We start from the raw sequence: 25,353 nt of genomic DNA on the forward strand, positions 1-25,353 counted from the left end.
ATGGCGAGGCCGTGGTCTGGGCAGCCGGCCCAGCCGCTAGCAGATGTGTGCAGCAGAAATAGGGCTGATTCGGAGCTGGTGGTTTGGCTTTGCTGGAGCCGTGCTTGTAAAACAGTCTGATGCTTTCCGGGGCCGTTTTTTTCCCAAACGGGCCAAAATTGGGGCCTTCTCCCAAATCACACAGCGCGTGGCTCCTGCCTGCTGTTTCTCCCGGCGCTTGGGACGTTACCTGCAAGGGGGGGTTGGAAGACGATGTTCGCAGCAACGTTTCCTGCGGCAGCCGCTTGGTATTCAGCTTCTGTCGGCTGCTTCGTTTGCTTCCTCCTTTCCCTGCTTTTGGAGGGTGCTGGATGAAAGGTAACGGTTTTGGAGGGCGCAGCGGCTGAGATGGAGCGGAAGCCGGGTTATCGCTGGCAGCGCCGGCCTGAGCAGCCGGGTTCATCGGCGGGGCTGTAAATTGTCGTCTTCTTCCCCCACGCAGATGGTGGGAAGAGGAAGACGAGGTCACGAGAGAAGGGCCAGAGCTGTCCTTCACAGCACGGCTTTGGAGCCGCTTTTGGGAGAAATAAGATGGTACCCATCTTATTTATCCAAAACCATCCTTTTTGGGGAAAAAAAAAGTAGAAAATGAGAACGGTTGAGTAGCATGTGCAGGATTTAATATGTTCATGCTTGTAAATGTAATGTAAATGGACGTTGACTGCACAGCCTAAAGAAACAACATTGCTATCATGTAGCATTCCCAAACTCCTCCAAAAGACAGTGGGGTGTTTTTTTCCTTGCAATTCACAGCTGTTTGGGCTGCATAGTCCCTTTTCCAGGCAGGGTTACACTGGCTCTTTCCATGTTTCTTTTGCAATTGCCTGTAATCCTGTGGCAAATAAAACCGCAGCGAGCATGGAAGGGAGAATATCAGGCCAGCCTGCAATTTATCCTTAGTTTCTTGTAGATCCATTTAGCATTTACAAGTGCGTGGGTGTCAGCAGCGGGTGACTAGCCAGGCTCGCTCCTGTGGGGGCTGTTATTTCATAACTTTGATGGAAGAATCTCCAAATCCTTTCGTGGCCCTGCTAAGACAGGGCAGAGCCTCTTGCGCTGAGGGTCGTGCTGCTGTTTCAGCTTCTCCGAGAGGCCGGAGCTGAAGTGCCGGGGAGCTGCGTTATCCCAAGGGACAGCACGTCCCTTCTCCTCCAGGAAACATGGGGAGAAGAGGCAGAGCGGTTCCTTGGGTGAGAAAACGGCACCTAATCTCTGCTGTTTCGGAGTTACTGGGTAGGTTTTGTGGCTTGCATTTACCCTATGAGTGTGTGTGTGTATATATATATTTATTTCAGTAATACACGTATTTATTTCAATATAGAGCAGTCCTTTGTGGAGAGAGGGATTCCCAGACCGTGGCGGGGTGAAGCAATAACCAGCCGCTGCTTCCCTGCGGCCGCCGGAGCGGGAGCGTCCCAGCCTTTCCCCGTCCCACGGCTCGTCCCTGCAGCCGGCGTTGCTGCGGCTCCCAGCCCCTCGCCGCGGGCTGCTGCGTGGGGCTTCCCACCGCTTCCACTGCGCTCGCGGGAGCAGCGGCCCCCCTTTCTGGCACTCAAAACTGGTGCTTCTTGCAGCAAAAATCAACCGCGGTTCAGGAGCTCGGAGGCTCCTGCGTGTGCCCGTGGATGGAGGTATCTTCATGCATTGCTGAGGTCTCCATAGCCCTCAGTTACCCTTCAGACTAGGAGGGAAATGCCAGACAAGCAGGGGCTGTTCGGCCTGCATTGTCTCTGCTGCTGCTGTTTCTCCTGGAGCTCTCCACTTGTCTCCTAGATCCTCCTCCGCAGCCACTCGGCTGTGTCTGAGCTCTGGAATAACCTTTTATTTTCTATGCGTTGGAAATAAAACTGCAGATCAGACTGCCAGCCAGATAATGGCTTAAAATAGGAAGGAGGGGGCTTGCAGAAAGGCGTTAGAAATGCTGGACTGAAACGTTTCTCTCTAGTTTTCTGTCTTGTGCGTTTCTATTTGCTTGGGGTTTAGCTGGGGAAATTCCCTGGCAGCTGGAGAGGCTTCGCATTCCAGGTTTCGGAGCACGGGGCGCTGGCATTTAAACTTTCCTGGCCTTCCAGCTGACGGGCTGCAAATAGCAGAGCAGTTTCTGGCTGCGGCGGCGTTTCGCCCCTGCCAAATAAAACCAGGCCTCTCTGCTGTGCAGCTTGACTTGTGCTTTGCTCCGCAGCTCCCCGTGGGCGGAAGGAGCAGTGGGTATGATGGCAGAAACGCATCCGGAGCCTCTGCAATATTCCAGTTTTCCATTTAGGGAAAAAAAAAATGTATATATATGTGTGTGTGTGTGTGTAGGCCAGTCGGTGCACTTAAATACTAAGCCTAACAGGCTTGCTAATTCAGTGTTAGAGGCTCAACCGTGTGCGGGGCTGGCTCTATAATGAAGCAGGGCGAGGTCAGCTGTTTTATCGCCTTGGGACCTGTGTCCACCCTAAGAAAATACCGTGAGCTCTGTGAGCTATCAGTGTGGGGGGGTTACGCCAGTGCCGTGCTGTCCGGAGATAATCCCCGTGGGCAAAACGGGCGCTTTCCAACTCCTGGGCGATTGATCGCTTTGGTAGTACCTGAATTCCCTTTATGAGTGGGGAATGGATTTGAACTAATCAGGCCCGTATGACACCAACTAGATTAATGCAGAGTGTTAGATGGGCTTGATTAGTGCAACCTGCTGCTAATTCCAGGTACTGCTCTTCCTTGTCCGCAAATCTCTCTCTGGGTTGAGCAGTGCTGTATGTACCTACCAGAGAGATTATTCCATGGTTGTAATAAACCCTGAATGGTAAATTGGCCTTTCTTCCCCAAAAGGGCTTTTACTTCTCCTTTCTATATGTCTTTAAGGCAGCTAATTTTTCCCTTTTTACAGAAGTTTGGTCATTTGCCCAGTTTTATTTCCTCCACAATTATTTTTAAGTTCATTCTCAGACACTTGCCCAAGTTCATCATATATTTAGTATTTCAGCTTCTGCTGCTGTCTTCCTTGAAAGCTTCTCTGTGTTGGAGGTCGCTGATGTTTTCTTTTACCAACCACACACCTTTTTTTTCCCAAGTGCACCTGATTTTTGGCACCCGAAATAAGGATTTTTAATATGAAGGGAAATGTCCTGTAACAGATTATGGAAGCACATCCCAAAGGAAACAATGGAGCTCGTATCGCGTGGCCTGCCCTAACCCAAACCAAGAAAGACATTGGGGAAGGTGTTGAGTAAAGACCAAATCTGCAATGACCAGAATATGGTTTTTATCCACATCCAGTTTCTGTCAGTCTGGGTGGTTACTTCAATTACCTATTTGTGCTCCGAATTAAAGCAAGCTCTTATCTCTTCCTCGCTCTTCCCCTTGTTAAGGCAACCCCCGCTCTGCCGGGGTTTCCCGGTGGCTCTTAGTGTTGCTTGTCTCTCTCCAGGTTGCTGCTGACAACTTACCCTCTTCCTGGCTTAATTGCATTTGGAGTGTTTTTTCCATCTGCTGTCTGCACTGTAAGTCAGGCAGTTGTTTGCTTGTGCCAATAGATGAGTCTTGTCACTAAGTAAAATCAGGGTCGCTGGTGTGCTGCTCATCAGTCCGTGTGTATAATATCCGTGTAACAAACAGACTAATGGAGATAAATGTGCTCAGCTGCAGGTGCTGGCTGTGTGCAATTGACTGCGATTACTGAATATCTGCAGGCAAAGAAGTGGAGGCAGCAAATCTGGTTTGAATGGGTGAACCTGCTGAGGACAAAGTGCCTGTTCCACATGGCAGCAAGCTGGAGAGGGAGGGAGCTGAGGAGAAGTTTTATCATTTCAGACATTTTTCCTGATGTTTTCTGTCTATGTACTTGCTTGGTTGCAGACAGTGCCGCCAGACAGCTACAAATGTGAGCATAACTTTATTATTTATGATTATAGCTTGGCGTCGGGCTAGCAGTCAGGTTTGGCTAAGCTTCCTCCTGCAATCAGTGGGTTTGTGGCCTCTGGATGCACAAGCTGATGATTTGGGCAGCAGCGGGAAAATCATTTGATGTTTTTTTGAAGTTGATGACTGAGCAAATAGGTCGACGTTCATTTATTTTCCCCAGCTGAAAAATAAAACAAGGCTTTAAAACAGATCAAATCATGATCTCAGAAACTGCTGAAGAAGGCTGATGGCTTCCATAAAGAACACAATTCTTGTAGACCAAGCCTAAAGGAGATATAAATCATGTGAGTGTTGTTAGCTTCTTAGAGACCTTAGAGACCTAAAGAAAGAGACCTTCATTCTGCTGAGAAATTAGGACAGTGCTATTAATGACTCTGTCTGTCTGGTTTCGTGAGAGCTGATGGAAATCCTTAAGGTTAGTGCCATTGAACATGGAAAGAAGCGGTGGAGAAGGGAACACAGGGAAAAATCATCTCCACAGACCTCAGAATTAGAGAGAATACTTGACTGAGCAGTACTTTCCTAGCTGCAAGTGTTAGGAGCATCAATCTTGGGCTTCCCACGGCCTTTACTGTGAGTACAGAGGGCGGCTTGGGCTCTTTGGAGATGCTTTGTGGATGCTCATGATCCACATTGTGCAGCAGCCTGGCATCTAGTCAGCAGGTGCTCTAGGAGCTGCAGTGCTGCTCACAGTGTTGCTGGTGGCCTCATCTTTTTGTCGTGTTAATCCTGGCAGCTTCAGGAGGAGTTTGAGCCTTCCAGGTTGCTGGCTTAATGGTCCCTGTCTTCTCTAAGAGTGTTTTGAAAAAAGAGGGGAAAAAAAGTGCTAATATCCTACGCAGATAGTTTTCCTAATAGCTACCAAGTATTTTCATTCACTTTTCTCCAAGCCAGCAATGCGCGCTGCCAAAAATGTGGCTGTTGATGAGTATGAATGGAGTGCGACTGCCAAGAAAACGCTTAAAATCGCAGCTGCTCTCGCTGCTTTTGCCTTCCCCGAGACATCAAAGCAGCTTCTTGCAAGATGAAAAGATAAAAAATTGCTATCTGTGAACTTCCTGATATCACAAACGCACTTCATCCGTTCCCCTGTTGTAACTCCCAGCTAACTGTGTTGCTGCTATCAAAACATCTTAGCTTTGACGGCGGTTCCACCTGAAGGTCTCAGCTCCCTTTACAGAGGGAGAAATGGAGAGCGCTGGAGCTGGCAATAGGACTAGGCTGGGGAATGTTGAGTGTGCCATTTGAAGGAGAGAATGCATTGCAGTGTTATATATACAATTTTCTCAAAGCTCCTATTGCTCCATCTCCCCTGGGCTCTGCAGTCCTCCCTTCAGGGCTCAGGAACCCCGAGTGTATTTGGGTAGGGACTAAAATACCTCCCACAGGGAGTTCTTCGGTAGATCCTGGTGCTTGGGCTGGGTCTCGTACCCGTTCAGCAGGATTTCTGCAGCCCTAGACGTCAGTACAAGGAGTTATTTGGTGCAGGTAGGTCATGTTTCGTATCGCTCTCCCGCTGTGTCTGGTTTCAGAGGCTCCTTCGCGCTGTTCGTTTTTCAGGGCGTATGCGGAGAAGCCGTCCTCCCTTTCGCGCGCCGCGGTGCCCGTTGCTCCGGTGTGACCGGGAGGGTTCGGTCCCGGCCTCTCCGCCCACGAGCTGATCCCTGCCTGCGGCCACCCCGGGATCCACGGGCGTTTTGCCTCCCCTCCTCAGGCTGCCCTTGTGCTCTTCTCCGTATCCAGGCCCCGGTGGATGCGATTCCGGCTGCTGATCAGCTCCCGTGTCACCCCGTCCTCGGGAGCTGCTGCCTGCGAGGGGCAGGGCTGGCGTCAGCGGCTCCTCGGGGCCTCGTTCGCCAGCCCTTCCTGTTGGCAGGGGCCTTTGGAAAGGGCAGCGTGTGACTAAGCGTGGGCCTAGTCCTGCCTCGCCGCACAAAAAGGCCCTTTTTCTGCCTGGGCTGCTGCGCTGCGTGAGGATGAGCAGGGAGGAGCAGGGCAAGTGGCCACGGGTGTGGGCAGGGGGCTCGGCCCGGCGCCGCGCGGGAAGGGCAGCGTCGCCCCGGCAGGCGCCGGCCCCACGCGCGGCCCTGGTGCCCCCCGAGCCGCCCGTCCTGCTTCCCCGGGGCCCTGGCACCGCGTCCCTCCTTGTGTTCAAGCCCTGGGAGCCGCGGGAGCCAGGGCAAGGGGAGTGGCAAAGCGGAGAGCCATGGAGAGGAGCAGCTGAGGGGCCGGGTTGGGAGCTGGGCCGCTAGGGAGGGCGCTCGCTTGCGCGTGTGGAGGTGCTCAGCAAGGTCGCACCGCTGTGCAGGTGATTCATTAACGATCCTTCGCTTTCCTATGTCAATGAGTTTGAAAAGAATTGGGAAAATTGGACATCTACTGCTGATCTGGCACCTGTCGGGGGATGAAACCATTTGCTCTTGTGCGTGTGGCTTTTTTTCTTGCTTTGCTTTTGTTCTGCCAGATTAAGTTTCTGTTGCTTTAGGAGGAGTTTTCGTTTTTTTGGTTTTTGATTTTTGGTCTGAATTTGATTTAAAAAGACTTCCAAGAGTCGGAGTGCCCCAGGCTTTTTTTTCTTTTTTCTTTTTTCCTGGGTATGCCCTGGGTTCAAATATATCAGGAAGGGTTTCACAAAGCAGCACAAACCTGCTATGTTCCTCTCCTTAAAATAACTCTCCCAAGGTTCCTTTAGTCTCAGCAGCTTTGTTGGGGGTTGTTGTTAGACTCTCTCTTCTTCCTTCTCTTGTAGGTTTACTAAGAACCTCTCGCCAGACAAGATCAACCTGAGCACGCTGAAAGGGCAGGGGCAGCTGACGAACCTGGAGCTGGACGAAGAGGTGCTGCAGAATGTGCTGGAGCTGCCCACCTGGCTGGCCATCACGCGGGTCTACTGCAACAAGGCGTCCATCAGGGTGAGCGCGGGGCAGACGCTCCCCACCGCTTCCCTGTCCGTGCTAGAGCTGCACAGACCTCCAACAGGAACAGGCAGCAGACAGAGCTGGAATGCAGCTTCCTGCATGCCCCCGTGTGCTGTAAAATATCTTGAACTTAAGGGTCACATTTTCAACAATTAGGACTTAAGAAATGTGTGAATGTTGCCCGTGAAAATCACAGAATGGTTAAGGCTGGAAGGGACCTCTAGAGATTGTCTAAACCAACCTTCCTGCTCCAGCAGGGACACTCAGAGCACGTGGCACAGGGTGGCATCCAGGCGGGTTTTGAAGACCTCCGGAGAAGGAGACTCCACAACCTCCGTGGGCAGTCTGTTCCAGGGCTCTGTCACCCTCACAGTGAAGAAGTTCCTCCTCACATGGAGGTGGAACTGCCTGTGTTGAAACTTATACCCATTTCCCCTTGCCCTGTCACTGGCCACCACTGAGAGGAGCTTGGCCCCTTCCTCCCTTCGTCCCCCCTTCATGTACTTAAAATGTGCCCTCTTTGCCACCAGGCAGCCTTTACTGCCACCATTACCCAGTTTGCACGTGTAATTGCTGACATTTTACACATGGTTACACTTTTGCACACTGAACCCTCTTAATTTTTCCTCCTTGTGCTTTTTAGAGCAAGAAATTGATTTTTTTTTCAGTTGATATGAAGTGCCAGATTGTTTGATCTCAGTTGATACTAACCCTATAGATGTATTGCATTAAGTGTGTAGTATATGGAAGAGACTTGCTATGGAAGAAGTATGGTTCTGCTCTGCCAAGTGATATTAAAAACGAGCCTCACTCATCTCATCTGCTCTGAGTGTTTTTTAGTCAGATCTACTTAATTTAGTAACAAACATTTGTTCTCCCTCCTGCAAGAACTGTAGAATAAATGTTGCTATGAAAGAATAAAATGTGTCTTTAGGTTTGTGCATAGTCTTAAGAAGAGTTACCTGACTTTGAGTATCAACAGCAATTAACTGTGTACTCCTTAAGGACAAGAAAATTCCCCATACAGGAATATGAAAAATCAGAATTTGATCTGCAGAACATCTACTGCTCATGATGGCACGTGAGATTCAGAAACTAAGCTGGATTTTTATAGGGCTAGCAGCTGGGCTATCTCTTCAGTTGTCAATGTGAGCCTGTTTGACCTGTATTCAATGAGACGTGATGAGTTGTTATGTTGATCATTTCTTGGAGCAGAATTCCCATAGCAATTTTTAAAGGTGTGTAATATAAAGATAACTCTTATAACCTCAGCTTTATTGTTTCAGATCCAGTGGACGAAACTGAAAACACACCCAATCTGCCTGGTAATGTTGCCTCTCTTCTTCGTTCCTTTTCTTCTTCCTTCTTGTTAGTCTCTCTAACTAGTCTCTCTAACTCTTGGTAGAGAAAAACAAGAGAATTGTAACTCTCCAGTTCTTGACTAACTCTCATGTTAGTCTCTCTAACTTTCTGCTGTTTGGTAATGAGAGAAATTCTGCAGAGGGAAAAAGTGAAGTACATCCTTGAATCTTTGTTTGACCTAAAGCCTCTAGGCTCTTAACGCAGAGGAGGGGGAGTTCTCAGAATAGTCTTGGGGGGAGATAAGTGATGTCCCAGGGGTGCCACGTTTCACTGCAGGATGGACCTGAGCCCTCAGCAGAGTCCAGGGCAACCTCGTGCCCAGGTTTTGTTGCTTTTCCTCCACTTCTGGGCATTCAAATTACCCAATGATCCTAGCAGTGATCCTAGTGGTGTGCAAGAGCTTTGACGTGCGATTCTTAAGAGTCTCACGAGGTTCCCGAGCTTGGTTATTCATGGGCTCATGGCGCAGACCTAAGGCTGTTAGGCTGAACTTGAGGCTTAGGCTTATTGTTATTGCCCCCGTGTTCTTTCTTGACAGTACCTGGATAAAGTGGAGGTGGAGATGCGAACATGTGAAGAGCCTCGGCCGCCCAACGGACAGTCCCCCATTGCCCTTGCTGCAGGTCAAAGGTCAGCACCCCAAACCCTGGGATTTTTCCCTGCCGCGGTGCTGGGACATGGGGGGCTGTTTTTCTCACCAGTCAACCTCTCACTTCTCTGGATTCAGTTCTAAGTGGTTCTGATACTAATGATTTTGAGGGGTCTTCTCTTTGCAGTGAGTATGGCTTTGCTGAGAAGGTTGTGGAGGGGATGTTCATTGTCGTCAATTCCATCACCATCAAGATTCACTCCAAGGCCTTTCATGCCTCTTTCGAGCTATGGCAGCTCCAAGGCTACAGCGTCAACCCAAACTGGCAGCAGAGCGACTTGCGGCTCACGCGCATCACAGACCCGCAGAGAGGAGAGGTAAAACGCTCTTGTGTCGTCTCCTTGTGCACAGAGAAGAGCCCTGGGCTTCCCCAGGGCTCGGCTGGAGTGGAGACCTGCCCAATTCCCACCCTGTGTCTGCGGCGAGCTGCGGTGCGCACGTCTCCCGCGTCCTGGTCCAGAGTGCCTGAGAGCTCCCTTGCAGCCAGAGCTTTCTCTGGGCCCCTCTAGTCCTGGAAAATGAAGCCCTGGATGCCTGTGGGGTTTGGCTGTTTTTGAACTCTTCGGTATAGGGGAGAGAGGCTTAGATGTTGCTTGGGAAATGACTTCCTTTTGTGCTAGGATCCTAGAAAAGTGTGTTTAAAAGATTCTCCATAGTCCTGTTTAATTCCTAATCTTCTAGAGCTGCAGTTAATCCTTGAAGTTGATGAACATCTCCATGTTTTCCTATTTTTCTCTGTCTGAATAGGTTTTGACATTCAAAGAGCTCACCTGGCAGACGCTTCGGATAGAGGCAGATGCCAGTGACAATGGGGATCAGGATCCTGTTACTACTCCTCTGAGACTCATTACCAACCAAGGGAGGATCCAGATCTCCCTCAAGAGAAGGGTGAGTGTTTCCCTTGCACTTCCCAGGATACAGCCTCGCCGTATGATGCAACGCTGATGCACATTCCCTTCCGCGGTCCTCGGCAACGGCACTTTTCCTTCACAAAAGCTGAGCCCGAGCTGCCCTAAATCTTTGTGTTTTCTGCTGGAAACAGCTGTGTACTTATCAAATGTCAAAGCAGTTTGTCCCTCAGGGAAGGACAGCATGTATGGAGCAAGTTTTAAAATCTGTTGTTACATCGCAAGGAGAGCTGTCATTTAATTTTTGTATTTAGAACTTGAAGCCTGGTAAGCACATTTTCACTGGCAGCTAGAAATAAGATGGAAGAGCAGATGCAAAAAAATCATCCATCTCATATCTTGGTTTTTTTTGAGCACTGAGCAGCTTGCCTCCTAAAGAGGAGGCAGCTTTGACCAGCTTGTTTCTCAGAGCTATGGACATCCACCATATGAACAAACTTCTCAGCTGCGTTTCAGAGCAGCAGCTTGTTTCTGCTAAGCTTATGTGATGAGGAATATATGTAAATGATTGCAATTTCTTGAAGTCCCTCCATCTCCCTTGCTGTTTCAGACCAAAGATTGCAATGTGGTGGCCTCTAAGCTGATGTTTCTCCTTGATGACCTGCTGTGGGTGTTGACAGACTCTCAGCTGAAAGCAATGATGAAGTATGCAGAGTCTTTGAGTGAAGCCATGGAAAAGTCTGCTCAGCAGAGGAAAAGCCTGGCACCAGAGTCTGCGCAGGTCAGTGAACCAAGATTTAGATGTGAGCCTGCCAGAAAAAGAAAAAGGAAAGGACAAATTGGAAGAGCAGGTCTGTATTTGTGTCACCTGGCCCTTGTGCACAGAACTTCTCCCTGATGGAAAGTGGTGGACTTGCCTGGTGCTGGGTCAGGGAACGACCAGGGGAGCTGGGTGCGTTTCCAATGTGGGTTAAAGAACATTCTTAAATAGCACAGAATAGGTTCTGTCAAGGAGTAGTAAAAAACATGATGTTTTTTTCAGATGGGGCTGTCATATGGAAATTATCAGATATTTTTAGACAGATACCTTTCAATTTGGAGAATTACACAGGTTATTTTCAACTGCATCATAATCACTTTTTTTCTAATTTTTTTTTGCTTTCTCTTAGTACTTACCCAGCTCGGTTCTCTCTAATAGATAACACCGCCGGCTCCAAGTGCTCAGCAGTCCTGGTCGCAGTCATTTGGAGTGAGCCCAAGTGCAAGTAGCATTGGCCAATACTTTGATAAACATGATATGAAGGAGTCATCGTACCACCTCCTCATCTCGCGCCTGGACCTGCACATCTGTGATGATAGCCACACTCGGGAGTCAGGTACCTTCCTGAGAGCAGTATCAGGATGGCAGGAGGAAGAAATTAATCCAGATTTTTTTTTCTTTTCCCTCTTGAGGGAGGATTTTCATGTGGAAAGCAAATATCTTCTGTGTCACTGATTCTAGGGAGGTAATGGAAGCCTTATAAAGCTGATGGAGACATTAGTTCTATGTGTGGAGTTAGGAACTGGAAAATCCTTCTTGACTCTCTGGAACAAATGTGGGTTAGTCCATCAGTGGAAATAATAACTGTGGCTGAGATGAGGCGTTGAAGGACGTGCTCTAGGATCAATCTGGTTTTGAGCAATGAGATAAGACATGATTGAAGAGATCGCTTCCTTTGGTGAGGAAACACAGCACTTGACAGTGTAAGCACGTGGTTACATTCTTTGATTAGGAATGGCCTAAACAAGGGTTTTTGACGCCTGTGACAGACCATTTTCCTGCCTGCTGTTTGTGTCTTTATAATTAAGTAATTGTATTACACACAGCCCCGCCCTCTACTGGAGAATACTTTAATTAGTTTTTCCGTCTTTTGAGGTAAAGGTACCTTTCTTCTTTTCTCTGTCTCCTTCAGTTCACACCGATCTCTAGTGTTTCTTCCTAAAAGTCTGCCTTAAAAAAAGACCTTAATTCCCCTGCCCGCACCCATCACTATCATAGGCTTTACTTTCTGTTTGCTGCCTGCATCTTCTCCTGAGCTGTTTTTTTTTAAGCATCTCGGCACAATTTTGCTGTCTTTATCTCATCAGTGCTGTTTATGGTAGTGAAAAGCGTAATTGATAGGAGCCTGGGAAGTTTGGTCTTTGAGATTCTAGGTCTCAGTATAAACAGCTTTGTTCTGTTGTCTAGGACGAGATTCTGGTACGGCTTTTGAAAAGAAAATACTGGCCAATAATGCTGGCCAAGGTGGCAATCACGTGGCAGATCTGAATTCTCCTGGGTCGGGATGTTGAGGCTTTTGTTCTTTCTGCTCTCCCCAGGCGCTCTGAAGCACGGGATGCTGGGCGGAGCGATACAGCTGACATTCAGGAGAATGGCCTTTGACTATTACCCTTTCCACAGGGCAGGTAAGGGAGTGTCTCCGCACTTGGGAAGGGAGATTAAAAGAGAATTTAGAGAACAATGATGCTATGTGCCTTGGAGGAGCTTTGGAAGAAAGGCTGCGCAAAGGATTTGATTTAAATCCTCTCGGGCAGAGTTAATCTAATTTACCTCTTTATAGATGAAGTGGGTTTAACCAGGTTTAACCTGATGGCAGAATAAAGTGCAAACCAAGGAACAGACTATCTGCTGTAAAGCCATAAAGTTAAATCTTTGGATCTGTTTTCGGTTGTGTAAGTGTTGGATCTGGTTCTTACATGTGCCTAGTCAGTTTGAAAAGGTTATAGGAGGTATCCCAGGAGAAAATCTGTTTGATGTTAACTGAAGAATAAAGAAAAGCTGACGGGGCAGCTGCTAGGTGGAAGCCTGCTCTTGCTTCAAGAGCACTTAGTGTGCTGAATATTGCATGTTCCAGAATTAGGGAGTCAATGGAAGGAAAGGCTCTGCAGGTTTACATATTTTGAGGGGAACAGCAGGATTACCTACATCCAGGAGCTCATTTGAAAGCCAGGATGTTTGTTTTCATGCAGGAGATGCCTGCAAGCACTGGGTGAGGTACAGCGAGGCCATGGAAACCCGGGGACAGTGGGCAAAAAAGTTGGTCAATGAATTTCAAAGCAAGATTGAGAAGCATTATGAAGAAATGGACCCTGCCTTTACCAGGACTCCACTTTCTCCCTTCAAAAAGAAACCAGGTAACTATGACTAAAATTCCTAGTAAAGCAGAAGATGGCAGTAACTTTGTTCCATCTATCAGTGTCTCTAGTTCCATTTCACCAACTTGGCAGGTTAATTTAATGGTGCAGAAATCTCTAGCACACTAAACAGTGTGAATTCAATGACAGTGTAAAGTGCATATTACACCAGAATGACAATGCAGGGAGAATGGGCAGATTGCAGGAGTCACTTTCCTAGCTTGTTTACTGAATTTTTATACCAGCAGGTGTGAAATGAGTAAAAAAATGCTTGAAGATACCAAAAGCCTGGCTGAGGAACTTGTTCTCTTTCCATTTTTCCCGCAGATACCTCGAGTCCTCATAAAAGTCCCTCAGAGAAAGGCCGGGTCCCTCCCTCCAGCTTGCCACAACTGCGGCACCCTTCCTGGAACCGCCTTCGATCGAGCTGTGTGGTAGTCCGAGTAGATGACCTAGACGTTCACCAGGTAGTGTCTGGAAATGAGCTCCAGTCCCTTGTTCATGTCTTTTTTGAGTAATCATTTATCCTGATACAATGGAAATCAGTCATGCAAACCTCATGTTGTCCAAGCCAAACAAAATTTTGCAACCAGAACCAGAATTTTGTTGCATATATAACTTTTAAACCAGGAATGAACGTGTAACCTCAGAGTTTCTGCAGAATCCCAAGCTATGTGCCTGCCTGTTCACATCTAAACTTTCATGAAGCATAAGGCAAGCTCACAATAAGACTTGTTCATTTGAAAAATTAAGTGGATCAGTAAGTCTTCCCTTATACTTTTTGACCCAGGAGAGAAAGGATCACTGGACTGGATCACACCCTCTGTTAATACATCCTGTATTCCTCATAAGAGGATAACTGTACCAGGCACTATAATGGATTTAGCAACGTGTAGTTAATCCTGAAGAAAGCTAAAATAGATTTCAGTTCTGTTTATTCACATCCCCTAATTCTGATTGTCAGGGCTTTAACTAGTAGCTATGGGAGATATAAAGAACCAAATTCCCTCCAAAGGAAGACGATGAAGATATTAACATGTAGGAAAAGTTTTGTTTTCTCTTGTATACAGAGTATATTTGTGTAAATGAGATCAGTTGAAGGTGGGAGACTGCAGGGTCACTGGGACATTTGTTTTGCCGAATCCGAATTTAGCACAGCTGCTTCCCGCTTCATTTGCAGGTTTCTACAGCTGGTCAACACAGTAAGAAACCTTCCACCTTGCTGTCATGTAGCAGAAAATTCCTCAATCTTCCAGATCAGGTCTCTGCGATCCATATCGAGTTCACAGAGTATTACTTCCCAGACAATCAGGACTTTCCAGGTAATATACCAAGGTTAGCACTTTCTTTCACAAGCTCTTAAAGAATCATTCTACTCTTAATTCTTTAGGTGTGCTAACCCTCTTAGAATTTCTCTGGAGGGGATATTTCTTCCCATGTTCCTGATGTTTAAAAAATATTTATCGTTTTCCTTTGGGAAACGATATTTATTGTTTTCCTTCGGGAAACCAAGATAGATCCCTGGTGCAAAACATGTGGGTGAAATTTTGCTTGAAAAATAACTTGCCCAGGATCATACTGGAAAGTCTGTTACGTCTGCACAAGCCTGGGGTTCTGCTTCACCCATTGACTGGGTGCTCTGCAGCTGATCTGATGGGAGAACAGGAACGTGCCACTTCAGTGCTGCACCTCAGCCTCTTCCTTTGATCAAGAGGTTTGTCTTGCAGCGAGTGCCGAAGCCTCTGCTTTGGTGTTGGTGACACGGGTTTCACACTGACCTCCAGAGCATTTGAAGCACCTCTGCTGCTCTTAACGATCTGCTCTGATCTTGTTTGTTCTAGTTCCGTGCCCGAACCTGTACGCGCAGCTGAACGGCCTGACGCTCACCCTGGATACAGCGAGTGTGCTCTGGATAAACCTCTTCTGTCTGGATCTTTATCGCAGCCTGGAGCAGTTCAAAGCCATCTACAAGCTGGAGGACTCGGGCAAGCACGATGAGCACTTGGACGTTCGGCTGGATGGCTTCCGCCTGAAGGTACGGCTCCTTTCCTTCCTCAGGCCTCAGTGTTTTCTTCCTCCCTTGCATGGAAGGAACATGAGACCAGGGCGCAGCTGGAGTCCAGAATGAGAAACAGAAACTTAACCTTTCTAGGCCGTCTGCTTCTCAGGTTATTTTTGCTTTGATCTGTGGGCAGTAAAACATGTGCTTGAACTCTAGCCTGGAATAGACGGGAAAGCCAGCATTTATGAAAAGAGCTTGAAGGAGAAGTTAATGGTTCAGCTGCGTAAAAACCATCATCTGCTGCAGGCTGCATTTGCACAGCTAGCAAAAAAGACTGTATTAGCCAGAAGTTGCTTTCTGGCCTTTGAAGACCACTTTATAATTCTCATTCCGTTCCTAGTTGCCATGCATCTTGCATCATTGGCATCCTGTTGCGTTTGCCACTGTTAGCCTTGTTAGCAGCTCTGTGAGGAGACCTAAAGGCCTGGGAGGACAGTGAGCCCTTGCAAAGAAGGGTCCAGGTGTACAGTTTTAAATCTGACCTGCTGCATAAGCTATACATGCAAAGGAACTTGAAACTTAAATTCCTCCATGTCTCACTCTCTTCCTTGATTTGTACATTTTATTTATTTTTTTTAAGATGGGGATGATTTGGGAGTGTAACCTGTTGAGCCTGTAGCAGAATTCCTAGTCTCTCAGTTGACTATATTTCCACAGTTGCTCTTCTGTATAAAGCGCTAGGATAGGCCTCTCTCCTTTCCCTTCAAATCCATTTATTTGTAATTCTTCTTTCTGTCCTCCTTGTAGCTCAGCATCCCTGTGGAGAAGAAAGTTACGGAGCATCGAGACCGCCCACGGGCGCTGTGTGTTCGCACGGCGCAGGTGACTGCCACCAACACCCGCCACGCTCCCTTCTGCAGCTGCCAGGACCTCCAGAGCCTCTTCCGGAGATTTGCCAATTCGGAATTTTTCCACTCTAACTATTCGCAGTTCCCAAGGTCTCAGGACAACTTCAGCCTTCTCCACACCCTTTTCTTGCGCCATGCCTATGAAGTGGATGACAGACCTCGGAAGAGGACAGGCTTTTCCCAGACATTTCACAAAGCCTCTGCCTCTGAAGACCTGTGGTCTGTGAATTTCACAGAGCTTTCCCTGGACTTTGAGGGGGCGGAGAGCTCAAAGGGCAAAGCCATTAATTTTATTTCCTCTTTTCCCCTTTCCATTTGGGCTTGCCTTCCCAAGAGATGGGCACAAGCTCAGATGTCCAAACGACAGGCATTGGCTGCCTCCGAGATGAAGATCAAGCCTTCTGCCAGCTTTAGCAATCACTGCAAGAATGAGAGTCTTTCCAAGGAGCATGGGATTTGCCAGAGATCGAAGACTGACCAGGATCTGAAGAACATCTACAAGGTCCCAGAGACGATGGACGTGTTGGGAGAATGCGATTATGAAACTGATGATGGAGTAGCTGATAAAGAGCTGGAGTCCTCTGCTGATATCCATGTGCTTTTGTCCTCATCTGTTCATGTCAAAGTTCGACTCAACCACTACCAATATTTGGTGCTGCTCAGGATGAAAGAGGTTTTGCAAACATTACAAGAGCAGTTGGCTCAAGATACACAGGAAGTGACTGGGTGTCCCTTAGATCCCATGTCTGCATGTGTCGGAGTTATGTTCCATAGTGCCGAACTGGCCCTAATCATGAACCCTGTGCCGGGCTCCGGCTTGGAACCTCGATCCCTCGACTCGGACACAACAAGCCTGATGGAATCGGAGCTGTCGCCCTCCGACAGCAAGGAGGGCCTGGCAGCTGAAGAGAAGGAGCTGAAGTCAGAGACAAGTTCAGAGAAGGGAGCAGTCAGCAGCTCAAAGGTCCCAGAAGACAGTGGGACTGAAGATACAGGTACAGGTGTCACTGCGGCACGGCCGGAGAGCATGCCAAGATCCACGAGTGATGGAGCTCTGGGTACAAGTCCATACAGTAAGAGTGCAGAGGAGAAAGGCCTGGTAGAGGAAGCCCACGAAGCTGTGGAAGCGCTGGTGGCAGAAGGAGCAGCAGAGTCCAGTGAGCAGCCTCAGAGCCCTCCTGCCCTCCCGTCCAGCCCGACCTCCGATGTGCAGCCCTTGAGGAGAGGCAGCGTCGCTCTCAATGGCCAGGCTGAGCTCATCCCATTAAAAAACCTGGAGGTGGAGCTGTCTAGTGCGTTGCATATCACAAAGGATGCCACTAAGGAAGCCTTGCACGTGACTATGGACCTCACCAAAGAAGCCATGTCTATAACGAAAGATGCTCTGAGCCTGAGCCGGGAGAAGGTGACCTCCACCATGCACAAAATGCTCTCTCTCCCACCAACCAAGTGAGTGGATCATGCTCCTGGGCTTCAAAATCGTGGGATGAAGCTGCTGGCAAGGGGGCAAAGTGTGGGCTGGCAGCTCCCTTTCTCTCCCTGTCATGTGGGTCACAGATCCTGCACACCCCACAGATTGTCACCTTTTACTGCTAAAACAAAACCTCTCCTCGGCTTGCTGTGGGACCTGAAGTTTGCTTTGTACCAGCACTAGGAGATTTTGGCCCTGGGAGCCTGGGGAAATTCCTGTTATTTCCAAGTTGTTAGTTCAAATGCCAGTGACCTGATGTTTACAGCTAACTGACAACTGCACAGCAGTTTTCTTAGTAACTTGCTTTGAAATCCTTGGTATGTGAGTATCTTTTATTGAGCCCCACGCAGTAATTGGGTGTGGGGAGCAGTGCAGCTATTTCAGTTACGTGGTAGTGATGCACAGAGTTGCCAGTTTAGGACAAGCCCAGGCTGGTCAATGCTGGCGGTCCCTCTTCTTGTGAAGCAGTTGGTGCTTTGGAGTCTTTTCCAGAAGCAACTGAAGCAAGCGGCCTCGAGAGGCTCTGGGGTCTCACTTTGGAGAGGATCTTAAGCATAGATTAGACATTGATCTGTTTGGGGTAATTTAATACACTGCAGCCTGTCTCAGGGTAATACCTGTGTAGTTTAGTGGTTAAGCTGGTTTCCCCGTGGGTTTTTGCAGGGATGCAGTGCCGAAAGCAGAAGAGGGAGCAGTGACTCCCGGCGGGAGCGGCAGCAGCCGGATGCGCTTCTTCTCCATGAAGAGGACGACGTCCCAACATTCGTTTGACACCACGTCTGTGGACGGCAGCGGCCCCGAGGACGGGCTCTCTGTGGACAGCGATGGCAGCGACGGCTTCGTGATGCTCACGGACTCTGGTAACCAGCACTCGGGGCTGCCACCTCTCCCACCGTGGCTTCGCGTCCGCGCCGCGTTCACCTGGATGTCGCCTGCACCGCTCATCCTTTCCAGATGTCGTAAATGGTTCCATTCCCGGGGTGCCCTCTTGTTTTTGAGGTGTCCTTTTTGACATGAGGAAGTGGAATGGGGTCACCCCATTCTTGATGCCGTTCTAAGGCATCTGCTGTCCTCAAGCAAGGAGTGTAGCCGTGTGCAGGTGGGTGGATGGCCCAAAGCATTGGGGAACGACGCAGTGAGAGGTGGATTGAAGCGAGATGCATTCAGCACTGCAGGTGCCACGTTCACTTAAGGTCTGTACTGCTTAAATCTGTCTCCGGAGCTGGAGAGTTTGGAGGAGGCTGGTATAGAGTGATTAGGCCAAGAGATTCAGGCAAATATCAGGACTTTTTAAAACATGATAAAGAAATAAAACTAAGGGATTTCTTTTTAATTTATTTTTATTTTTTACTGTCACTTCAGAACCCAGCCTGGATCCTCTTTCCTCGGTACATCTCCCTCAGGTGCACAACGACACGGGCAGCAGAGGAAGCCCCATGGCAGAGGATGACAGCAGAGCGTCTCCTGAAATAAATAGCTCCACTTCACAGAGTGCAGAAGACCCCAGCCTTCAACTGGTCAGTTTTGTTCCTTTTCCCTGTAATTTTGTCTCTGAGTGAATCTTGAAGTGCATCATGTGGTGCTGTTTTAACAAGTGAGTTTGTCAATGGCTGTTTCAGGTGTCTGTCCTTGTGCTGAAGATGAATCAGGTGAACTGTGGGATAGAGGCAAGAGATGATGATTTGTCTGTCGCTTTACAAGTCACGGAGGTGGTTCCAGAGCAGCTCAACAACGTCGGGATGTGGCAATATCTGTGCGGCTATCTGGGTAAGACGGTCGCTCTGGGAGCCTGCTGCCTATTATAACTGCACTTGGTCCTGGCCTTTTTTAGGAAATCTTTCATTTTAACTGGCATTTTGGTGTTCACATCTAATGCAAATATTTAGAATTTAATTGGGATTAAGTAGATACCAAAAGCAACTACAATCCAAAACTTCATGTGAAAGCATGGGCAGGAGTTCCTCAAATGTTGGTGCTTCTCTTTAACAGTACTCCCTGCAGCCACGAGGGGGCAAAGGAAAATAAAATTACGGAGGGCTGAGGTGGCAGCGGAAAGACGCGTATGATTTTTGGAGACCTGAGTGGTGGGTTTCTGGTGAACCGATATAAATGCAAAATTAGGATAAGTTTTAAGATGTTTTGAGATGGTAAGAGAGAGAGAGGAATAGATCTGGGGACTTAAACTGTTTAGTTCCTGTGATGTGGACTCAGTCTTTTGAATCCTGGACTCACTGTGAAGAACAGCTTCAGGCTCCTGGCAGTGCCAACCTGGTTCCATTCTGCAGCTGGACAGTAAAGGGCTTTACAACACTCAGATCTTGTTTGTCTTCAGTACTGATGCTGCCCTCTGCAATGAGATCTCTCTGCTGTAACTCTAGGAGATGCAGATGCGGAGAAGCCTTCAGCGCCTGAAGCTGGTAAGACCCAGCCAGAAGTGTGCGTGCGCCTAGACGTGGGACCCAGCGCCGCCGTGCGCTCGCCGCTCGCTGTTCAGAATGGCTTCCTTCACATGCTGGTCCACAGCTACGCAGCAGAGCTCTTCATGTCCTCCCTCTCTAACCTTGGCCCCTTTCTTGAGGATGAAGTCATCCCAGAGGTGATGCCCATGGAGATAGAAATTGTGAACACCAAAATCACACTGAAGGTGAGTGTTTGGGGAACCAAGGTGGTATCCTAGGCAGAGCTTGCATGCAAGATCTTTCTTGGGAAAGGATTCGGTTGAGTTGCTCAGGGTCTTGGCAAATAAGCTGTTTTCCTGATTGCCTTTTATTTTGGTGTTAAAAAGTACCTTATGGGAAAAAAAAAACGATGTGGAAGAATTATTGAGAGCTAATATTGTTGGGTCTGGTTTGCCTAGCTTTGTTGATGGGCCCGCTTAGCAGACTTGAGGAGAAAAGAAATAAGTATGTTTTGCCCCATCTGTTGGTGTAACATGGGAAATACTTGATCTTCTCTGAGTGTTTTGAGAACTATGAATGAAAAGCATGTAAGAGTTGGTTGATGTTTAGGAGAGGGTCACTGGCAATCCTTGACAAACCATTTTGAAAGCAAGGTGATGTCTCTGCTGAGAAACAGGAGCCAGTGTTGCTGCGGAGCAGCATGAAAATCTTCGAGCTGGGGGATAGTGGATTGATTTTGTTGGGGATTTGAACCAGAATTTGCAGGAGGGTGGCTGTGAGAGGTTGTCTCTGGGGAGATGGTAGGAATGTGCCCGGCCTTTTTAGGAATGCCACAGAACTCTGCTCTAACCAGTGAGAGGATCTTGTACAGGAATGAAGAGCCCTGTGGAGCCCTGTGAAGCCGGGTTTTCCATCCGCTGGGTGACTTTGGCAGTGCTGGCCGTGCTAATGTTCCTCCTGCAATGGCCAAGGGCAAGGGGAATCTTTTGCAGAGTTGCCAGGGCTGTCACAGTAGTTCATCTGTTTTTCTGCTTTGTTTTTTCCTAGGATGACAGCCCCCAGGTCTACCCTACCTCGCCCGGCCCCGTTCCCATCACCTTGGCCGTGGATCACGTCATTGTGAAGCGCGGAGACGATGGGGTTTTCTCTCTAACAGGTCAGCAGTGTCAGGGTGCTGTGCTGTTCTCCCTGGGTGCTTTACTGGGGCAGAAAGCTCTGCTGTGTCCGCGGCTGCAGAAAGCCAAGTGAGAGGTGAAGGTCGCTGCCGACAAGGACAGGCTCCCTGCCTCCTTGCTTTCCTTTTCCCTGCTTTCCATCCCTTTGAAATGGAATACAGATTTTTCCCTGTTTAAAAAAAAATAGTTAAAAAAATAGAGATAATGGTTTACTCTTTTTTGTCCAAAGCACCCTGATGTATAAATATCCTTACCTGAATATTTTCTATGCTTCTTTCAAGCGCCACAAGGGAAGGGCTCACCCGAACAGGAAAAACCTGTGTCAGCTTTTAAGGAACAGACAGTCCCGGCAGAGAGTGTCCCAGCAGGAGGGATCTGTGGATTGCAGGTGAGTCACAGCTGCCTGTTGCTGTCTAGACAACTAGGGACCTGGCAGGAGCCTGGAAAATGGTCTATTGTCTCCGTGTGTTTGCAGTCATGGGTAGGTGTGGTGGGTTGCAGATAGGGAGCAGCAGCAGCCTGCACCTCCTTCTCCGGTGATTCCCAAAACTAAGGCCAGCTCATGCCCTGCCCAGCATCATCTGGTCCCTTTCAGAAATACATTGCTTTTCTGACCAGCTCCTTTTTCCCCACTCTGTCCAGTTCCTCTTTAGAAGAACAAAAATGAGACTGTTCCTGCAAAAAGAGAGATCTTTAGGCAAAACAAAGGGAGTCTGACAGCTGGGAAGAGTTCCAGGTCGCACAAAGCTCCTGCTGTTCACTGTGAACTTTCTTTTCACTTTGATCTCTCTACCTGGAATTCCGATTGATCCCTTGCTATGGAAAATTACAGATTAAGGAAGCAATGGGACATGCCAGATAAACTGAACAGGGACTTGGATTCTATTCATGAGTTGGTGACCTTGGACTCTTGGCATTTTCTCATCTTTCTCTTTTCCACATAGGCTGAAGACAAAATCTTTGCAGTATTTTTAGCATCTCATGTACCAGGGCCCTAATTAGAACAGGAACACACAGGCATTACAGTGTCTTGTCATCAGCTTAATTTCCTCTGGAAATTTTATAGGAACATGTGCAAAGACTAAGTTATTGAGGGAAAAGATTCCTGAGAGCCCAAGGAAAACAGTCTCCTGTGCTATGAAGCCACAGTGCAGGCCTATTGGCAGTGTTTGAGAATAAAATTAACTTTGATCATGGAGACAAGAAATAAGCGTGCCAGGTACCTGCTTGCTCCAGGAATTGGTTTAATTTTAAATCTGAACAGATGTATCCTAACCCTGTAAATGAGAGGGAATGCAGAACAGAGCCAGTTTTTATCCTGCTCTCTGTGTATGGGTATATATTTACCCTCCCTCAAATCAAATTGGGTCATCTTGCCAGCGAGTTTTGTGTGGTCATGGCACACAGCAAAGCTCCTTCTCTGGTTCTCTTGGAGCAGATCAGTGCAGTCAGATCTGCCTTGCAAGAACCTTTGGGGACTCGCTGTTTCTTTTCCTCTGTTTTGTCTCTTGTAGTTGAAGGAAGTGCCAGAGCTGCAAAGGGAGCTGCAGAGCATGAAAATAGCCCTTGCAGAAGCCAACATGGACAAGGCCCGGCTGCTGCAGGAAATTAGGAAGTACAATCCCCTCTTCCAGCTCTGACAGCGAAGGGCCAGGCCGCAGCAGCTCGGGAGGAGTGGAGACCACCACCAGCACCAAGGCGGCTAGTTTGGCTGATGCCCTCAAAGGGTGGAAACCAACTGTGTTTGTAAAATAAACTCGAAGGAGGGAGAAGCGAAGGAAGGCCTGGCTGGACTGGGCGACAGGGGAGAGGGAATGAGAAGGAGCTACCAACTTGCAGCCACTTGACTGTGTCCTGGCAATATGGTGCTACCGGCTGCCACCGAACCAGGGCAGTGCTCCGTCTGCAAACGAGAGGTCAGGAGCTGCGGGGGGGACCAGTGTTTCTTCATCTGCAGAGTCACATGGACAGCCTGCTGGCAGCCTCGAGCATCTCTGCTTCACTTTCACCTGGAGGTGCTTGGTGGGGGGTGGTTCTGCTGCTTTTTTTCTTCCTTTTTGTGTTCTTGCCCAATCGCACATGCCAAAGAGCATGGCAAAAGGAGCGTGGTTAACTTACTGCATCAAGGAGCGATAGATATGGCAGATTGCTGCTCAGAACTGCTGAAGTGCAAATGCATGTGGTGCTGCGTGAAAATGGAAACTTAGGGAGTCAGCGAGTGTGGGAGGGATTGCTGCCTGGTGGAAGGGGCTAGGTCTGATTACTTCCTCCATAGCAGGGCCAGGAGAGTAAAAGAGATTCCTTCAGGTTTCTTTTCCTACCAGTATTTGTCTGTCAGGACAGAATCAGTAGTATATTAGCCTTAGTCTGGTTCATTCTCAAGCCCATAAAATTTGGCTTTACTGGTGGTAAAGCATAAAAGGAATTCATGATTTCATTACAAAGGAATATTCAGACTTTCTTTAATTTTGCAGTCCAAGACCAGGAGTCAAATAGGTTGGTTAAGTCGAGGGGTAGGATGGAATTGCCTGTCGTGCAAGAATTGAACCCACTCCTGGTCCAGGTACAGGACAAGGACACCGACATGTCACTGCAGTAAGGGGCAGTGGTGAAGGGAGAAGCTGTTACAAAAGAATTTGCTTTGTCTTTGATACCAGAGGGTGYGAGTCTGGGCCCCTCTGTGTTAGGGATAAGAGCCTGTTCCTTCCCTGTCACACCCAGCATCTCCACCGTGTGTGGAGCTCGTGGGGTTTTGAAGATATTTCAGACTTTGAGTGGGATTTTTTCCAGATGTGGTTTGTGTTTGTTTGAACATACCATTTCTAATGCACATGCTTTTCACTGCATGTAAAACAAAGTAGTGATTGCCTCACACCGAGTGCTAGCAAAAAGCTTGCATGGGATTTTTTTTTCTTTATCAGTTGAGAACTCCACCTTCTATAAGAGTTAAGCAATGCCTTTTTTTCTTAGCTGAACACACTACACCCAAACCCTTAAACTGATTTTTTTTTTTCTATTTTTTTCTACTTGAGCATTAGTCCTCTGAAATTAGTTTAGCTAAAATAACATCAGCTTTGAGTCCTGCGGGCCCTCTAAGGAGCAGCCYCTGATTTACAAGCCACGATGAGTTGAGGTCTGGGGCTAACAAAAGAAAGCAACCAGCTGGATTTGCATTTCCCACTGTGCTCCTCTGCCCTTGTCCCTGTGCCCGGCTCTGGAGCTGCTGAGCACTTCCCGTTAACGGAGCCTGCCGGGATCATTTTAGCTCTTTAGCCCTCCGGGGAGTCTCTTTAGCCGCTGGGTTASAGTTGGAGATGCTGGTGATCTGTGGCTTACGAAGAGCCAAAAATCAGTTCCTGGCAGAAGAGGGCAGGCGAGAGAATAGGAGAGAGACAAAGGGAGACCAAAACGTCACTGTTCATCTTAACTCGGTGTTTGAATCCGCGAGACCGAAGGTGGCCGTGAGTGCCGCTCGCTGGACGAGCCCTCGTGCCCYCGCTGTGACCAGAGCGCCCGGGCAGCCGGGGCTCGCGGCGGCCGGCGTTTGGMCATCTCTGTCTGCCAAGATGCGACTGAGCTGAGCCTGAAATGGGATGTGACAGCGGCCKCTGAAGTCCAGCCTTCCTTCTGGAAGGGGCAGGCGGGGAGGAATATTTGCCTGTGGCCGTGTGCTCGTCCTCGCCACTGCCTGGTCTGGCTAGGGCTGCTGCTCGTGATGCTGTGACGTGTGTGAGTTTSTGTTCCTCTGCAGCGAAGGATCAGGATCCCTCCTTGTTTTCTCTGGAGCATCCCCTAGGACTCACCCTCGCATGCCAGCCTTGCCAGGACCAATTTGTGTTACTGTCTGCGATGGAAAATGCACTAGAGCAGCCTGTCAGGGCTGCTCGCCAGAGGAAAATGCACTTTAACTTTCAAGCATCAGCGGGCATTTCCTTCACCACTATTGCCTCATGCAGAGCAGAATTCAGAAGTAAAAGCAGGGGTTGAAGTTACCTCGAGAGGTAAAGATGACRCTCAAGTGCTGTGAACAGTTTCTAGAGTAAGAAAGGAGGGCACAAGGCACCTGTGTGCCCACACATGTGCTTTGAAGCAAACTCATGTGCAAACATCTCATTGTGACTAACACCCTTGTGAAGTGCACAAACCCCCCTAAGTGGAGCTCCAGCCCTGGGTGCTGCTCTGCTTGCTCCCCTTCCGCTGTGAAGCAAGAGGTGTAAGAACACATGCCGTAGGTGGAATGAAATGGACCTGACTGCTCGAAAACAGGGGATATTCCATGACTTAGGCTTGACACCTGCTTAAACACTCCCGTACGGGCAGCCTGGGAAGGCAGTGGGGAGAGGGATGTTGCTGCCTGGTGTTGCAGAGCCCTGTGACCTCCTTCCCTCTCCCTCGCCGCGTGGAGCCYGAGCAGAGCTGGGGCACACTTCCTTACAGCTACTCTCTTGCTCCAGCAACTCTAGTCAACCTGTTCTCTTTTAAGAAAAATTAAACTACTTCCA

At 48.5% G+C, this 25,353-nt stretch overlaps 1 protein-coding gene across 1 annotated transcript; it reads left to right on the forward strand.

Annotated features, from left to right (window-relative positions):
* On the forward strand, positions 1-25,353 carry UHRF1BP1 (UHRF1 binding protein 1). The gene is made up of 21 exons (XM_026053097.1): positions 1-14; positions 6,695-6,857; positions 8,150-8,188; positions 8,764-8,855; positions 9,002-9,191; positions 9,622-9,762; positions 10,333-10,503; positions 10,921-11,098; positions 12,081-12,167; positions 12,732-12,896; positions 13,224-13,363; positions 14,077-14,218; positions 14,738-14,931; positions 15,706-17,255; positions 17,941-18,137; positions 18,640-18,794; positions 18,897-19,044; positions 19,656-19,921; positions 20,724-20,832; positions 21,133-21,239; positions 22,366-25,353. The coding sequence occupies exons 1-21, from the start codon at positions 1-3 to the stop codon at positions 22,489-22,491; spliced, it is 4,374 nt and encodes a 1,457-aa protein (XP_025908882.1). The 3' UTR covers positions 22,492-25,353.

The sequence above is a fragment of the Nothoprocta perdicaria genome, unplaced genomic scaffold, assembly GCF_003342845.1.
Source record: "Nothoprocta perdicaria isolate Ctin4 unplaced genomic scaffold, notPer1 scaffold_97, whole genome shotgun sequence".
NCBI classification, from domain to species: Eukaryota; Metazoa; Chordata; class Aves; order Tinamiformes; family Tinamidae; genus Nothoprocta; species Nothoprocta perdicaria.

Bases quoted from the DNA above. Each gene is read 5' to 3' on its own strand.
- UHRF1BP1 (XM_026053097.1), top strand. The intron at 6,858-8,149 runs GTGAGCGCGGGG...TTATTGTTTCAG, and splicing joins GCAACAAGGCGTCCATCAGG to ATCCAGTGGACGAAACTGAA. The intron at 11,099-12,080 runs GTACCTTCCTGA...TGCTCTCCCCAG, and splicing joins TAGCCACACTCGGGAGTCAG to GCGCTCTGAAGCACGGGATG.